Source organism: Hemicordylus capensis, chromosome 4 (genome assembly GCF_027244095.1).
Source record: "Hemicordylus capensis ecotype Gifberg chromosome 4, rHemCap1.1.pri, whole genome shotgun sequence".
Classification (NCBI taxonomy): Eukaryota; Metazoa; Chordata; class Lepidosauria; order Squamata; family Cordylidae; genus Hemicordylus; species Hemicordylus capensis.
The window spans coordinates 186,999,241-187,017,406 of record NC_069660.1 but is presented as its reverse complement, the minus strand read 5'-3'; the positions used below and the strand labels follow the sequence as shown (position 1 = coordinate 187,017,406).

The 18,166-nt window shown below is 45.5% G+C and overlaps 1 protein-coding gene and 1 long non-coding RNA gene across 2 annotated transcripts; both read left to right on the top strand.

The window, feature by feature from the left end:
- Positions 1–424: 424 nt before the first annotated feature.
- On the top strand, positions 425–1,914 carry LOC128324825 (uncharacterized). The gene has a single exon (XM_053249878.1). It carries the CDS (start codon positions 531–533, stop codon positions 1,911–1,913), a length of 1,383 nt encoding a protein of 460 aa, XP_053105853.1. The 5' UTR covers positions 425–530; the 3' UTR covers position 1,914.
- A 4,190-nt stretch (positions 1,915–6,104) lies between these two features.
- Positions 6,105–15,572, top strand: LOC128324826 (uncharacterized). The gene is made up of 2 exons (XR_008307115.1): positions 6,105–6,353; positions 14,387–15,572. It is a non-coding gene; the product is annotated as an uncharacterized LOC128324826 (long non-coding RNA).
- Positions 15,573–18,166: the final 2,594 nt, after the last annotated feature.

Here is an 18,166-nt window from a genome sequence, read left to right as displayed (position 1 = left end):
ACCAAGAAGACAAGGATTGTAAATAGAACAATATCAGACCTCTGAAAAGTATAAGCATGCATATGTATTCAGTACTTGGTTTGGGCCCCTTTTGCAGCAATTACTGCCTCAATGCGGCATGGCATGGATGCTATCAGCCTGTGGCACTGATGAGGTATTATGGAAGACCAGGATGCTTCATTAGCGGCCTTCAGCAATTCTGCATTGTTTGGTCTCATGTCTCTCATCCTTCTCTTGGCAATGCCGCATGGATTCTCTATGGGGTCAGGTCAGGCGAGTTTGCTGGCCAATCAAGCACAGTACACTGTATACTTTTCAGAGGTCCGATATTGTTCTTTTCTTCAATCCTTGTCTTCTTGGTTCCATGTAAGCTCCCTTCCAAAGACCTCCACGAGTTATGCCTACTGTGCCTAGGCGAAGAGCATAATGTTTCTACATGCAAGATTTGTCTGTCATTTTCGAAGCAGACGCGAAAGAATCGAGCGCTTCGCCTCAGAGCGGCGATTTATGATGAGGTGTTAAGTCCCTCGATGCCGGGCACACCTCACCCCTCGACATCGAGGGCTCGATCCGCTTCTACACCACGTACGAAGTCGAAAACTTCTACGTCAACGCGTCCGGGATCACCGCATTCGAAGTCCAAATCCTCGACTTCGAAGGACTCCGGACCCTCGACACTGAAAACAGTCTCGACATCGAGCAGCCGTGAATGCCAGGTTCCCTCGACCTCTGGCAGTGATCCCGATGCCGATGATGCCGCGACGGCATCGACAACGAAACGTCGCAGAATGATCGATCTGATGAGAGACACAACACCATCACCCCCGTCTGCTCGACACCGACCATCTTCAACACCAGCCCACCCTTCGACGCCAAGACCGTCGACGCCGAGTGTTTCGGCACCGAGAGCAAGATCCCTCTCGCCTGCTCCAACACCGGTTCCCTCGTCCCCGCCTTCGACACCGACGGCTCCGGGACCCAGCTCTGCTCTATCACTACACACACCACTGCTTACGACGTCCAGTCATGTCACTCCTCGATATCGATCTCCACCTCCAACCTTCGATATCGAAGGGGATCCTCAAGACGCCGAAATAGGCCTGCATCCATCTACAACTCAGTCGCTCTTGTCGCTTTTGGACTCCACAGTGAGCACGCCTTCACAGGCCACGTTTAGAGGCTTCCCAGCATCTGAAGAGGAGCCGCGACCAACTTCAGCTCCTCCTGCACACCCGGGTTCTTCACTCTCTGCGGCCCAGTTGCAAAGCCCTCTACCCTGGCACACCTGTGGATTCACCCATACGCCTCCACCGCATGTACCTGGTTCGGGTCCAGCAGTCTCAACCAGTTCCCAAGCTTCCTTACCAACTGGAACCTGGGAACCACGGTCATCTCTACCTGCAACATTGTTTTTACGCACCATATCTGCGTCCACTAACAGTCCCTCAATAGCGACCAGACACTCATCAACACAGACATCCAAGGTTGTTACTTCTGACTCCTGTGTGCAGACACAGCCGCCATTAACCCGTGCCATGGCAACTCAGACGACATCCCTGCCGTCACCTCCTACACCTTCAGAGCGATCCCATGGAACAGCGCCAACTTCCCCGGCAGCCTCGCCTTCCGAACACTACAGCTCATCAGACTTTGAGTCGGACCCCGAGCGGGAGGAGACCATCATTGAACCCCCCACGGATGTGGCACCAACGGTGTATGTGTCACCCAATGAAGAAATGAAAGCATACCACCGTCACGTTCGTGCCATGGCAGACGCCTTAGGTCTAGATCTTCGTTCTGCACTGACCACTATAGACAACCCCGTCTACAACTTTATGTTAAAATCTCAATCGACGGCCCCGGTGGCCCTACCGATGCTCCCTGTAATCACAAGGGCGGCCAAATGTGCTTGAGAAGTGCTGCATACTTCCACCCCCACCTCTAAGAGACTGGAAAGCCTATATTGGATAATGGAGAAGGATAACACGTACCTTTTGAAGCATCCGGCACCCAACTCCCTTGTAATTGACTGTGCCTTTGTGTCTAAATCTGGAAAGCGTCATGTCGTTCCTACTGAAAGGGAAGGAAGGAAATTGGACCTCTTAGGCCGCAAAATCTATTCGACTGCGTGCCTCTCAATCAAGGTGGCTAATTACGTGGCATGTACCGCAAAATATACTCACAGCCTTTGGGAAGGATTGCTCCCTGAACTGGACAACCTATCACCAGAAGAATTCAAGGTTGCTTTTCGGAAAGTCCTAGAATGCTCGGGAGATCTCACCAGGCAACAACTGAGTATCGCCAAGCACCTAGCTGAAAGCGAGTCCAGGGCCATGACTGCCACCATCACCCTCCGCAGACACGCCTGGCTCAGATCTACCACATTACAAATGGACATGAGAGATAAAATTGAGGGTCTTCCCTTTGATGGCACCGGCCTATTTAGTGAAACCACGGATGCCACAATGGAACTGCTTAAAAAATCAAAATTCACGGCGAAGACCTTTACGGCGCAGTCTTCTACATCCACGTATACATCCAGGTATCGTTCTACATATAATAAACAACGTCCTCCCTTCAGACAACAAGACCGTAGGGACTTCCGCAAGTCCTACCAGCCTTACTACAGACGGGCTTACCAGAACAAATTCAAGCAAAATCAGTCTCAACGACCCAAGGGTTCAGAGACCCAGAAGCGTCTTTGAGACACAAGTCCGTCCACCATCACTTCTCCACTCCCCATCCCCGCCGTCGGGGGTATTGACATCTCAACCAATGGGTCCCTACACCGACCCCTTGCTGGCTCAACCCTCCATCAAGCTGGCAAGCCATGCCCCCACATGGCAACATATAACATCAGACCGTTGGGTCTTGAAGATTGTTTCTTCAGGATATGCCATCGAATTCAGGACAATTCCACGATTCAGGGGGATAACATCCACTCCTCCTTCCGAGGCTTTACGGAAGGAGGTCGAGGAGCTACTGGAGAAGGGGGCAATTGCCCAGGTGTGGTGGGCGGACTGACAGGATGGATTCTACTCCCGTTATTTTCAAATCCCCAAACGGGACGGGGGCATCCGTCCGATCATGGATTTGCGCAACCTGAACAAGTTTGTCCAGGTCAAGAAGTTCAGAATGATGGCGTTGCAACAAATCCTCCCGCTCCTCCCAAGGGGAGCAGTGGCTGGCAACGCTGGATCTAAAAGACGCCTATTTCCATATAAATATTCAACCTCCACATCGGAAATTCCTCCGCTTCACAGTCGGCCACCAAGTATACCAGTACAATGTATTACCCTTCGGTCTTTCCACCGCCCCAAGGGTCTTTACAAAGTGTATGGCTCCAGTGATTGCATACCTGCGAACGCAAGGCATCACGGTATACCCTTACCTGGACGACTGGCTCCTGGCCTCAAAGGATCAAGACGAGTTACGTTCGCATATCCGTTATGTTCTGTCGGTCCTCCGCGACCTAGGCATCCAAGTCAATTGGAAAAAGTCACGCCTAGAACCTATGAGAGTGGCAAGCTACATAGGAGCAGTATTGGACACGATACGCCAAAGAGCATTCTTACCAGGAGAGAGGTACAACCTGATCAAAGACATGATAACGCTATTTCAAGGCCACCCAGTTCAACCTGCACGCTCCATCCAGCGCTTACTGGGACTCATGGCCTCGTGCAATGCTGTGATTCATTATGCCCGTCTAAAGATGAGGAAGCTTCAGCTCTGGTTTCTCTCAGTCTTTCACCCTGCAAGACACAATCAAGAGAAACGCCTGCTGATCCCTACTCCCATTCTTCAATCTCTCACCTGGTGGACAGAACGCAGAAACCTTCTGGAGGGAGTACCTTTCCAGCCTCCTGCCCCAACCATCTGGCTCACGACAGACGCCTCCCTTCTAGGGTGGGGCGCACATTGTGCAAGGTTGAGGGGCGCACATTGTGCAAGGTTGAGGCAAGCCCAGGGCAAATGGTCCCTCAACCAGAGTCAACTCCATATAAACTTTTTGGAATTACTGGCAGTTTTCCTTGCGTTACGATCCTTCCTACCACTGTTGGAGGGCAAATGCGTTCAAATACAATTAGACAACATGACAGCGCAAGCCTACGTAAACCACCAAGGTGGGACAGTCTCCAGGAGCTTGTGCGCTCTAGCTCTCCAGATATGGCACTGGTGCATCCGCCACAAGATTTACCCTCTTGCAAGCCACATCAAGGGCCTAGAGAACATCTTAGCGGACAGTCTCAGTCGAATTTTTCTGAACGACACTCACCACGAGTGGGAAATCAATCCGAGATACATCAATCCGCTGTTCCACAAGTGAATTCATCCTTCAATAGACCTGTTTGCAACTTCAGCGAACAAGAAGTGCGCCCGCTTCTGTTCCAGGGCGGGTCACGACCCCCTGTCATTGGGAGATGTTTTCAGCTCAACTGGACGTCAGAAACACCCTATATGTTCCTGCCTCAACCCCTGATTTCCAGGGTCGTAGCTCGACTCCTGGCGCACCCAACGCCTTGCATCCTGGTGACACCATGGTGGCCGAGGCAACCATGGTTTCCACAGGTACGCAGACTGTCCAAGAATCTCTTCCATCGCTTCCCACCCGAAGCAGATCTTCTCTCACAAGACGACGGCCTCGTGTTCCACCCAGATGTTCTCACTCTCCGTCTGACCGCCTGGCGGATAAACTTTTAGATCATATACTACTGAACCAAAGGAAATTGTCGACCAGACGAAATTATAGCAGCAAGTGGCTGCGGTTTAAGACCTATGCCAAGTCCCAAGGTTTTCTGCCAAGGCATGCCTCCGTTCGTCAGGTACTCCTCTATTTGTCCACTCTAAAATCACAGGGATTGGCGAATGTCTCTCTTAAGGTCCACCTGGCCGCCCTGTCATCCATTCACCCGGGCTGCGACGGTGTCACTCGCACCCCCTCAGCAAAGCTTTCCTGAAGGGCCTCTCCAATGTCTAAGACCGCCGGTGGAACCTTGGAGCCTATCTTTGGTCCTTTCTTCCCTGGCGCTAAAGCCTTTCGAACCTCTGGCCACAACGTCTCTAAAACTGCTATCCTTGAAAACAGCATTCCTGGTTGAGATAACGACAGCACGTCGAGTGAGTGAACTCACTGCATTGAGAGTCGACTCTCCGAACACGCAATTTCATGAAGACAAAGTGCGTATGCGGTTGGACCCTACCTTTCTGCCAAAAATAGTATCGGACTTTCACCTAAATCAGGACATTATTCTACCTACCTTCTTTAGAAACCCACAATCGGCTTTGGAACAGTCCATGCACTCCCTGGACGTTCGCAGAGCACTTCTGTTCTATATAGCGCGTACCAAAGACTTTAGGGCCACCACACGTCTCTTTGTATCGTATGCTGGTGCAACCAAAGGCACCCCAATCTCTCGCCAACGATTGTCTAGGTGGTTGGTCCAACTCATCTTACTCACGTATGAGATGCAGCATAAAACACCTCCTAAATCCATCACAGCCCATTCCACACGGACTTACGGATCGTCAGCTGCGCACCTCTCGGGGATTGGCTTCCTGGACATATGCAAAGCAGCTACCTGGTCATCCAATCTCCCATTTGTCAAACATTACGCCATAGACTTGCGCTCTGCTGCAGAGGCTAGTTTTGGGAGGAGTGTTCTTAAACGGGTATTGCAATAGCACTACTGCACCCCCCTCCTTGGGGAGCTTGCTAAACACCCATTCTTATGGCTGTCGACGGATCTCTATCCAGATAAACAGGTTGCTCACCTGTAACTTATGATCTGGTAGAGATCCGTCGATATCCATAAGACCCTCCCATCCTTCCCCTCTGCAGTAGTGGTGCTCCTCTGTGTGCGTGATGCTTACCGTACCTATTCGTCTCCACTCATGATGTCTATCTGCTATGATCATCCTCTTTGGCAGTCGTCCAAAGAACTGAGGAACATGGCGCCCAGCCCCACTCTTAAATAGCACGTGCTGCGTGTGGGCGGGGCTTGGACGCCTCGACAAGCTGAGGCATGGCTACCGCGGGGATTCCTGCGCAGGCGCAGAACCCATTCTTATGGATGTCGACGGATCTCTACCAGATCATAAGTTACAGGTGAGCAACCTGTTTTTCTGTTGGCTTCTTATTCTTTTTCTTTTTCAAAAAGAAAATCAATTAAATCACTATTCCTATGTCCAACAACAGGGAGATGAGTTTAATGACTGTTCATCACTACTTCGAAAACCGGCAGAGGAAGGGGCAGAGGAGGGAGAGGGACGAGAGGCTTCTCAGCATTTCTTCCACTTGTTAACTCTTTGCTGGGTCCATCCTTGGATTCCGTGGCATTGGCCGCAGAATCATGGTAAGCAGCGGGTGATGTGGGAAAGGGAGCATGACCCTGATCAAATGTTCCTCTTGCTGTTTGATAGGTGGGGTCACTTCACTTCCCACTTTGGTGCCATGTAATTCAAGGGCCTTGCCCCTTCTCTGTGTCATGGGCTGCTGCTCGCAAGGGCCAGGCAACTCCAAGGAAGGGGACACCACATCACACGTTTTGCATTGCTGGGTGTGACCATGGAGAAGAAAGAGTGCTGCTCTTTTCAGCAGCAGCAGCCCTGCGTCTACCATCAGGTCTAGTAAGGTACTGCTCTAGATCTGAAATAATTCCACCAGTCAACTTCCTTAAGTTGAAGTTAGAGTAATGACACCCAATGGGTCACTGTAGACAATCTAGCCCATCCCCTGTTCAATGGAAGAAATCCAGAACTAAGGCATCTCTGGAAGATGGCTGTCCAGCCTCTGCTAGAAGACCTGCCACAAAAGAGAGCCCATCCACTCCCAAGCCATTGGTTGCATTGCCAAACGGCTCTGTCTGTTAAGAATTTCTGTTAAGAATATCTACCTTCCTGTAACTTAAGCCCATTGGGTCTTATGGTGTCTGCAGGGCTGCTGTTGCTGAAAAGAACAGCCCATGTCTTGTTCTTTCCTTTCCCTTTCTGACCTCTAACTATGCAAAAAGTGTGATGTGGCATCCCTTTGTTTTGAGTGTTCTTGCTTTTGCTAGCAGCAGCCCATGAAGCAAAGCAAAGTCTGGGCAACCCCGTGTGGGTTTCAAAGGAAGAGATGTACAGCTACTCTTTAGACTCTCACCGTCTGCCAGAATGTCTCACTGGGCTTGATTTGATTGCAGATAGACCAGGAATCTATCCCTGTGCCTCCTTAAATCTTCTTTGTCAAAGCTATGCGGCCATATGACTTTCCTGAAACAGCTTCCGTTCTGAAAAACCAAGGGGGAGTAGTGGTTACATGCAGAAGTTTGCTTAGCATCCAATTCATTAGTATTTAGTAGGTACAATTCACCCCAACATCAGCCAACAAAAGAGCTTTTCAGTTATGTTTCTTAACAAGCTCATAACATGTCCATGACTGATGCACAAAGTTATGTATGGAGAAAGGGCCTCTATTCAGGGACCAGGGGAGGAATGCATGACTACAGGCTTTGCGCCATTCCCCTTCAACCTGGTGCCTACAGAACGTTTCCTATAGAAAACAAAACCTTATTCATATATGGCAGATACTGAAGGATGCTTTTGGGAACACCAATGGATATAGAGGCCAAATTTAAGCTCTGTGCCGTGTAAGAGTATGGAGCATGGAGCAGCACATAGTCTTTCCACATACATAAAGGGAAAGTGTGCCATCAAATCGACTCCTGGCATCCACAGAGCCCTGTGGTTTTCTTTAGTAGAATACGGGAGGGGATTACCATTGCCTCCTTCCGCGCAGTATGAGATGATGCCTTTCAGCATCTTTCTATATCGCTGCTGCCCGATATAGTAGCAGCAGGGATTTGAACTGGCAACCTTCTGCTTGTCAGTCAAGCATTACCCCGCTGCGCCACTTAATACATGCTGATGCCATATCCCAGCTGGCAGCCCATTCATATTGTCTCACCGAACAAGAGAGGAGCTAGAAAGGATTTCATAGGACTCTGGATTATGTTTGGGGTTATGCTAAAGCAGGGATTCGCAACCTTTTGGAACAGTTTTACCCCTTCTGTCGCAAAACTTCAGCTGAGGTATCCAACAGAGACTGTGTGTGGGTGTTCACACACAGACAAATCCAAATGTTGCAGTTATGAGATAGGCTACTCCAGTCATTGGCTTACATCCAAAGTTACTCATAAGTACTCATATTGAAACAGAGGCGTATCTAGGGAAAATAGCGCCTAGAGCAAACAGTGAAATTGCGCCCACTGTACAAGCATCTGACACCCATCTTTCAGATAACTTTAATAATAATAATAATAATTCGATTTCTATACCGCCCTTCCAAAAATGGCTCAGGGCGGTTTACATAGAGAAATAATAAATAAATAAAATGGATCCCTGTCCCCAAATGGCTCACAATCTAAAAGAAACATAAGATACACACCAGCAACAGTCACTGGAAGTACTGTGCTGGGGGTGGACAGGGCCAGTTACTCTCCCCCGGCTAAATAAAGAGAATCACCATGGTAAAAGGTGCCTCGTTGCCAAGTTAGCAGGGTGTATATTACCATAATATCAGCTGAAAAATACAAGTCAAGCTCGTTAATCTTTTAATATTTCAAAAACTATTTAGCAGTGGACGTAGCCAGACCAAAAAATGCTGGAAAACTACAAATTTCAGTATGTGGGGGCTCATGAAATACCCAAATACTATGTGGAGATGTACTTGGAAAACTAAACAGAAGTGCCTGTCTAATTCTCTACTATGCATTGTAGCATCACTATTACATAAGTTTTAAAAATCAATGGAGAATTTGACTTTTCCCAGACACTCTGTATAATTAAAGGATATGCAGAGTAAACTGTGTCACTGCTTGGAATATATTCTAGTCTTTCAGAAAGACAGTTAAAATGAGAGAAAGAGAGCAAGAAACTCCCAGTGGGCCTTAATATTAAGGGTTTCACACTGATTCAAAGACAAACTCACCATTAATAGCCATATTAGCAAGACATCACATTTAACTCACTTATCACAAGAAGCAAAATAAGAGCAAATGAATACAATCCTCGCTCTTAAGCGTCAGCTCAGTATTCACAAGCCCTGATTCTCTGTACATAGTGCCAATCTGAATATGTGTACAGTGTCATATTATATTATTATTATTATTATTATTTTACCCGTAGCCCCTTTGGGGGGCTTCCTAAAGGCTGGGGGGGTTGCAAGGATTCCCCCCTCACCCTGCTGGCCTCTAGGGCCTCGCAGGGACCATTTGAGCTTGTGCAGTGGCCGTTTTTAAAAATAATCTTTAAAAAAAAAAAAAGGCCACTGAAAACAAAATGGCCACTGTGCATGCTCAAATGGCCTCTGCAAAGCCTGGCATGACCTAGAGCCTCACAGAGGCCATTTGAGCATGCACGGTGGCCATTTTGTTTTTGGCAGCCAATTTTTTTAAAAAAGTTAATTTTACAAAATGGCACCCCCCTTCAAGTGGCGCCCGGGGCACGTGCCCTGCCTGCCCTACCCCTAGATACGCCCCTGTATTGAAATTAATGGGACAAGTAAATGTGTCCCATTAATTTCAGTAAGACCGCTTAATCTGGATGTAAGCCAGGGACTAGAGTAGCCATCCCATAACATTTAAATTTGTCTCTGCATACATACACATAGACAAAAACACAAATTTAAGCGCTACAGGGAGAGAGGCTACTATGGTCTCTGGTTCACATCTGCACTAAGTTACTAATAAGCAGTCTTAATGAAATTAAAGGGACAAGTTTACTTCCCCCTTAATTTCATAGGGAGTACAAAGTGCTAATTTTTTGAAATGTGTCAGGCTGAGTGGAGAAGGATGCTGAACTTCAGAACATAGCTGGCCATTCAGGAGAAGAGGAGGATGGGGTCTTCATCCTCCTCGCTCCCCTTCCTAGGGGACACATTGCTAAGGACCTGACAGCTTCAAACTGACAGTTCTTGGATGGGGAACAAATAGTGTGGCTACAGCATGGGGAGGGAAGAAGGCCCTGAGCAACTCCTTGGAAACCCTTCAAGTACCCTGGGGTACTAGCACCCTCTGCTGGAAACCCCTGTGCTACAGCATAATACTAGGATGTGGCAAAGCCCTCAGCTCCTAGAGCACCATCATGTCCTGATCTTGCTTTGTCCTTTGCTGCCATGTTTTTACAGTTTGCAGCGAAGTTCCATGGATTCTGTGGTACTAGTCATGGGACTGTATGTAATGTGAATAGGGGCATCTGATCACTGTGTTATGTGGGCCTTTAAGAGTCTCACACATCTGAACTCACAGCCTCAGCGCAGCCTCTGTGTCCTCCCCTCTTTGGCATTGTGGGTCTTCAGGCACCCTTTCCTGAGGCTCATCCATTTTGTCCCCCACTGTCCAAATACAAGATGCCTCAGGCAGCTCAAAAAGTCACAGTGCAAACTTCCTTCCTCCTTTGGAAGGCTAACTCTGCTAGCTGTTAGCATAATATTGGAAGTCTCTCAAGTGCAAAAACGTTCAAATGATTAGATAATCAAGAGACGGTGATGGTGGAAATCACTGCTTAAGGAATGCCAGAGGATAATACATTCTCACAAATCCAGATGAGACGGGCCAAGAAGAATTCCATTTTCTGCCCACTTAAATGTAAAGAGAAATGTCTCCTCCTCAGAGTACTTTTCATTGGCCATCTAATTGACTAGTAAATAGAAACTTTACGTTTTCCTGTCATACTTAGCTTGAATGTCTTCACCGATTTCTGTATAAATATGCTTTTCAAGGCTTCATTATTGTGATCATGAGCACCACAGTGCACATCATGTACACAGTAGCCAGCTAATATGTGTTACAAATACCTGGAAGAAGTAAAACGCCCACTTTGACGCTTGTTAGCTGTTCATGATTTTTTTAATGTATTAAAATCTAAATATTTGTTGGAATTGCTGAAACAAGCTGTACATTCCATTCCATATTCTGAACAATGTTTGCACTACTTTCACACAGTAATTCCTAGTATGCATGCTGAGGTGCTCCAGTGTGCCACAAGGTAACTGCTAGTATGTCATGATTATTTGGCTAGTATGCCAAATAAACAAAGGCTTCTGGGAGCTGGGAGTGTCCATAGGAGACTGCCTACTGCATCTCTGTATGATGTACTGTTTGGACTGTGCCTCTTTCCAATCCACCTCCACTGAAGTGGCTGCCATGTCTCTGCATAAAATGTGTTTAGAGCCGTGTTTCTCAACCTTTTGGGGGTCAAGGACCGCTACATTCTTCGTGTGCAGTTTCCCAAACCAGCAGTTAGTAAAGAGGTTTCAAGTTTAAGTTTGTTTATTAATTTATTTATTTACAGACTTCTATACCGCCCAAAACTTGCATCTCTAGGCAGTTTACAATTTAAATAATATTATGAGCATTAAATCATTACAATTGGAATCATTTAAAAGCAAATATACATTAAAACTATAAATGAGAGGTTCTCAACTTTGGGTCCCCAGATGTTGGTGGGCTTCAACTCCCATAACCACCAACCACAATGGCATTTGGCCATTATGGCTGGGGATTATGAGAGTTGAAGTCCATCAACATCTGGGGACTCAAGGCTGAGAGCCCCTGCAAAAGCCTGGGTGAACAAATATGTCTTCAGTATGCCTTCATATGTCTTCAGTTAATAATAAAGTAAAATTTGTTAACAAAGAATGTATTTTGCTTACATACTCATAAAAAAAACACACAAGATTTTAAATTAATGTGAAACTGGATATAATCCCACCAACTAGTCGGCAGCACTTTAGAAAAGGAGAAGCGTCCCACCACCACTGGTTTCTCCTGGGCAGGATCAAGCTAGAAGGGCACACACACTCACCCTCGCTGTTCCGAGATCCACCAGCGCCCACAAACATCTGAGACCCACCAGCTATTGCTCTAGTCAATGGGGCGATTCTACAGTCTGGAGATTATGGCACAGAAGTCTCTCCCTCCCGTTCAGAAGTAGCCCTACAACTCTTTATCTGTTCTCATGCTTGTGGGCAAAGTAAGCCAACGGGCACCAACTTTTGCACATCTCTACAAAACCAAGGGTAAACTCCTTGGAAAGATGCACGCACCTCCACTTTGGAGAAAGTAGTTCCCATGCCCCTCCCCACTCCACACATTTATTTGGAAGTAAACGCCCACTGATTCTAGAAGTCACTTCCAAGGGAAAAGGAGCAGGACTGCTGCCTCACCCTAAGAACCTGACCCCTTAAAACTTCCAGCTCATCCTTTTTCTGGCCATCCCTCATGCACAAGCTTCAGTCCATTGCCACACACTTCTCCAACTTGTTCCACCCATGGAAGAGAAATAAAGAAGTCTGAAAACACTCCTGCCTTTTCCCAAAAGGATGACCAGCTGAAGCCCGTTTGGCGCTGAGGGGAGGGAGGAAGGGATGCCAGCCAGAGCCCAAAGAGGAAGGGGAAGCTAGAGAGCCATACAAAGAGTGTGCACTCCGTGCCCCCTTCCTAGCCCTGACCAATCAGGGGTCTCCTTGAGCCTGTGCTTGGGGGTGGGACCAAAAGCCTGTCCAAAAGAGTGGGAAAAGGAGAAGTCAGAGGCATGCAAATGATAAGAAGCAAATTGAAGGAAACAAAAAGAAAGGCAGCAGTTAAGAAACAAGACAAAGTGCAGGGGCCCTAGGTTAATCCGGCACTGCCTCTTCCATTGTTGTTGTGGTGGTGGGTGTTACCTCCCAGCTGTGGACCACCACTCAAGTCTCCATGGACCCGCAGTGGTCTCCGGACCACTGGTTGAGAAACAGTGGTTTAGAGCATTTAACCATTTCTGATTCAGAAACACAGCAGAATTATTTGCTCTCAAAGGAGGCACATCTAGAACAAAACTTGCCCAGATCTAAGCTTGGGAAGTTCTTTGGTTGCAAAAGCAAAGTATGCCTCCAGTTTTAATTACGGAAAAAAGCAGGCCTCAGCTCCAGTGGTTTCGTAAGCATTAGTAACATATTCATTATATTTAATCATTCATTTTCCATCTTTTTATCCCACCTGATATGTATATCTCTAAGCGGTGTACAAAATTTAAAATATTTAAATGTCACAAATTAAAATACATGACAATAAAAACAATAGAATAAAATTATTAAAACAAGTTTTTAAAATTATAAAAATTAATTCTAATTGAAAGCCTGAGAGAACAGGAAGGTCTTGAGGTTCTTCCTGAAAGCAAACAGAGAAGGAGATGCTCTTTTTTCAGCAGGAAACTTATTCCAAAGCCCTGGGGCAGCCGCAAAGAAAGGCCAGTCCTGGGTCTCCACCAGACGAGCTGGTGGCAACTGTAACCAGACCTCTCCAGCAGATCGTTACAGGTGGCAGGGATTATGATAAAGGAGGTGCTCTCTCAAATAGCCTGGACCCAAGCCATATGTATTTTGAATGCCCAAAAATGTATGGGGAAATGCCTTGCAGGTTAGGGCCAATGGCCAACAAGATCAGCATTCCATTTCCAGCAGCAGGTAGCCAGATCCCTCCGGGAACTTAGAGGCAGAGCATGCAGGATGATGACCTTCTCTGTTGTTTGTCCTTGGCATCTAGTATTCATAGATATTCTCCTGCTGAATATGAGTGCTGATATACCTATTCTCTGAGTGTTTCAGTTCTTTTTAAAGCCATGCTAGAGACCATTGCATATATTGTGTTTGTGAGCACCACAGGTTAATTACATAGTCACACAAAATATAGGCAGATGTGAATATCCAAAGGGCTAGGATGAGTGTCCATTTGAAATGGCAGGCCTCTGGTGAAGCTTCTGGGTTGCAGGGGTGGTGCCACGTGAGAGCTCTCTTCCCCAAATGATCATCACCTGAGGGGCAGATTGTATAGCTGACAAGCAGGGAGGTATCTCAGGTAGGAAGCTATGACACCTTCCACTGATCTTCACCAGGATCCATTCTTAATTCCCTGGAGTTTTGAAACTTGAAGATACAGTGGCTAACTGATCCTGACAAATGCGACGTGTGCACAAATGCAATGTGGCACTCTTGTGGAAGAGTGCCTGCATTTTGGAAGCACAGGGTTGCTTGAAGTATGCACACAGCATTAGCCCAGATGTCAGCTGTTGATTTTCAAACTGATTGATTCCTATATATCTGTCATGGGGTTTGAAGTGTAAAGGGTAGGGGGTAGGGGTAGGGGTAGGGATGGAGAGTCAAAGAACTGCTGAACTTCGAGTCGCATTGGGGCTGTAGCAAGTCAGGTGGCCATGAAAGCAGTATTTGTGGTATGCCTGCAAGATGCTGAAAATGTGCTATGATTGTGTATATTCCTTGCTTGGAAAGCATAAGGTAAATGGAAGGGATGGGCTACGGGTGATTTAACAAAAACTGGAAAGATAAAGTTGCTTTTCCCCTTCTTTTTAGTTTTAAAAGTGAAACATTTCCTGGGGTTCTTTCATCTCATCCATACAGACTGGAGCTCATTTGCGGGTCAGTTCCATTGTAGAACAGCGGTTTCCACCATTTCCCTCAGCACGATTCTCAATAAGCATAATAAGGATGTGTAGTACATTGCCATTTAGAGCAAATATTTGAAGCAAACTCTCATACCTTGACTTGTCAGCCAAGCCATTACGTCTGCTGTGAACTCTCCAAGAGCAAACGTACGCTCTTAATGTTACCAAACAGGTCCTAGATATCCCCGTCTGGCAAAAATGTCAACAAGAGTGAAAAGGGTTCTTTTATTAGTTACATTATTATCTTGTACAAGGCTTATGGTATAATAAAAATGTCGACCTTTATTTGTCTAAACATGCGCACACAGACACACGCACACCCACACACTGCCATATTGAAAAGATACCCATCTGCTTCTGAGAGAAGATGAGACTCATTAGGGAAAAGGGGATTCTGGGATGTTTTCTGCTGTGAATAGGTACCCTACTGCCACTAAAGAAGGGTACAGTTTTGCTCCATTTCTGTCCTTCAGAGCTTGACAAATTCTGCTTTCAGCTAATATTTCTTTCAGGAGAAATAGATTGCTACTCTTTGAATTAAGTGACATGACTGGATTCTAGTTCTGATTATTAGTACTAGGAAACGCTCACCAATAATATCTGCTGTAAACAGGTTGCATGGCAAAGGTCCTCTGGTATTTCCTCTAGCATTAGCATAAAAAGAATATTTGCTTCAACTGATGTGAGGTCCACGTATTCATGCCAAATAAAGACATGTTATTAACCCTCCTTTCTGACTTGCTTTTCATTGGTTTCTTTTGTCTATTGTATAATAAATATGACGACTGTGCTTGTATTACAGTATATTGGTGGCAAAGGAATGCTGATTTTGTCACAGACAATTAATTGATGACATTGACCCCCTTCATTAAAAAGAGAGAGAGAGAGCGCAAACTGACAATCTCAGACTAAACACCCCATTTGCCCTATTACTATATACAAATTGATGATTTTTATGTAAAAATGTCTGCATATGAAATGCCTGTTTGGAAAATTTGGATCAATTCAGCTCTAAGCTGCACTGTCTGTGCTGATGGGGTATTGGTGTGGAGAAAAAAAGTGGATTTTTAAATTTATAAAAGTGTCTTTATTTATTTAATGTGTTTGTCTTGCTTTTCTATGTAGCCACATTAAAGGATGATAACTAAACAAAAAAGATGATATAATTCAATTCAGCATAACAACAACAACAACAACAACAACAACTTGAAGAGTATCTCAACACCATAGGGGCCACAGAAATCACCATCAGCCAATTAGAGAGAGAGAGAGCCAGCGTGGTGTAATGGTTAGAGTGCTGGACTAGGACCGGGGAGACCCGAGTTCAAATTCCCATTCAGCCATGATACTAGCTGGGTGACTCTGGGCCAGTCACTTCTCTCTCATCCTAACCTACTTCACGGGGTTGTTGTGAAAGAGAAACTCAAGGATGTAGTACACCGCTCTGGGCTCCTTGGAGGAAGAGCGGGATATAAATGTAATAATAATAATAATAATAATAAATTAATTAATTAATTAATTACAATAAGCAACTTTACTGGGAACAGCCTAGATTCTGCGATGATATCTATAATAATAACAGCAACAATATTGATAATAAAATTCAGCTATCTCAGGTCCTTGGGAAGGACTCGATGTCTGGATACAACAAACCAGTCAATAACACCTGTCTGACTGTGTAAACAACAACAACAAAATTAATAATGAGAGATGCTGGGTGGGGGGCGGGATGTGATGTTAAGCTTCTTACCAACTGACTGGTGTTCCTGCTGCTGCCTGTTACTGGTGGGAGAGAAAGAACCTGCCACATTTTCAGCTTGAATGTATATAGGCACCTCTCAAAATCCAATAGAGTTTTAAAATTCAAAGTTCTCAGTAAAATTTGGATTTTAAGTTTCAAGAGAGCTTTTTAAAATGGCTGTATATATTTGGGAGAAAATACAATTTTGGTTGTTAAAGATAAATTTCAGTGAAAATGAGCAGCATTTGCAACTTGTATACGTTCCTTGGCTCTTTGCCATCAAATACAGGTGAAACTCGGAAAATTAGAATATTGTGCAAAAGTCCATTAATTTCAGTAATACAAATTAAAAGGTGAAACTGATATATGAGACAGATGCATTACATGCAAAGCGAGATAAGTCAAGCCTTAATTTGTTATAATTGTGATGATCATGGCGTACAGCTCATGAAAACCCCAAATCCACAATCTCAGAAAATTAGAATATTACATGGAACCAAGAAGACAAGGATTGAAGAAAAGAACAATATCAGACCTCTGAAAAGTATACAGTGTACTGTGCTTGATTGGCCAGCAAACTCGCCTGACCTGACCCCATAGAGAATCTATGGGGCATTGCCAAGAGAAGGATGAGAGACATGAGACCAAACAATGCAGAATTGCTGAAGGCCGCTAATGAAGCATCCTGGTCTTCCATAATACCTCATCAGTGCCACAGGCTGACAGCATCCATGCCATGCCACATTGAGGCAGTAATTGCTGCAAAAAGGGCCCAAACCAAGTACTGAATACATATGCATGCTTATACTTTTCAGAGAGCCGATATTGTTCTATTCTTCAATCCTTGTCTTCTTGGTTCCATGTAATATTCTAATTTTCTGAGATTGTGGATTTGGGGTTTTCATGAGCTGTACGCCATGATCATCACAATTATAACAAATTAAGGCTTGACTTATCTCGCTTTGCATGTAATGCGTCTGTCTCATATATCAGTTTCACCTTTTAATTTGCATTACTGAAATTAATGGACTTTTGCACGATATTCTAATTTTCTGAGTTTCACCTGTATATCCAGAAGGTGCATTGTATGATATACTGAGTGTTTTCTCTTGTGGGGAACGGGATAGATGTGTTAATTATATTTCTGGGATTTCTAAGCACACCAGTATTGAGACTACGAGTGGAAAGTATTTTAGGGTGGGTGGGTGGAATTGTGACTGAGTTTTGAAATGTCGGATTTGCATGTGGAAATTGTAAGCCAAAAGCTGAATTCTACCAAAAACAAAACCATCCTACTAGACTGTGTTGACTATAATCTCCCCGCATCCTTCTCATATGTACAACTTACAGTTCATATAATGTGTGAAGTGTCCCTAATTTGCAAATATTCTAGCCAGTTAAATTTCTTACCCTTTTTGCTTTCTCAAAAATATGGCTGTTGTGAAGGAACAACAGCAACAAAAACCTCCCTGGGATGTGACCACTTGGTGGCAGCAAAATCAAGCAATGGAATTCTTGTATGTGGTCTGAGAGCAAAGCAGCTTGCTTTGAGATGAAAGGCAGAAATCTTTCAGCAGTGTAGGTATTTACTTAAGCACAGTTTAACTTGAGGAAAACTAGACAGTGCTAACGAGCCTTTTCCACTAGCATCTACCTTCAGTTCCTAGCTCAGCATCATTCACACCATATGTCATGAACCCCAGCCCGCCATCCCACACATCTGGCTCAAGTGATGAGAGCTCAGACGATGAGGATGCAGAATGGATCACAGATCCCCTTGCAGTACCAGTGCATCCCACTTATAAAGGGCTGACGATGGACTCAAACGAACAATCATCAGTCCTGGGATACTAGGGGTACACATGGAACTGGCTGGTCCGGTACAGTTAGAGTCCGAACCAGACCCAAATGACCATGCCAGTTTGGTCCAGCACCCGCCCGGTTTGG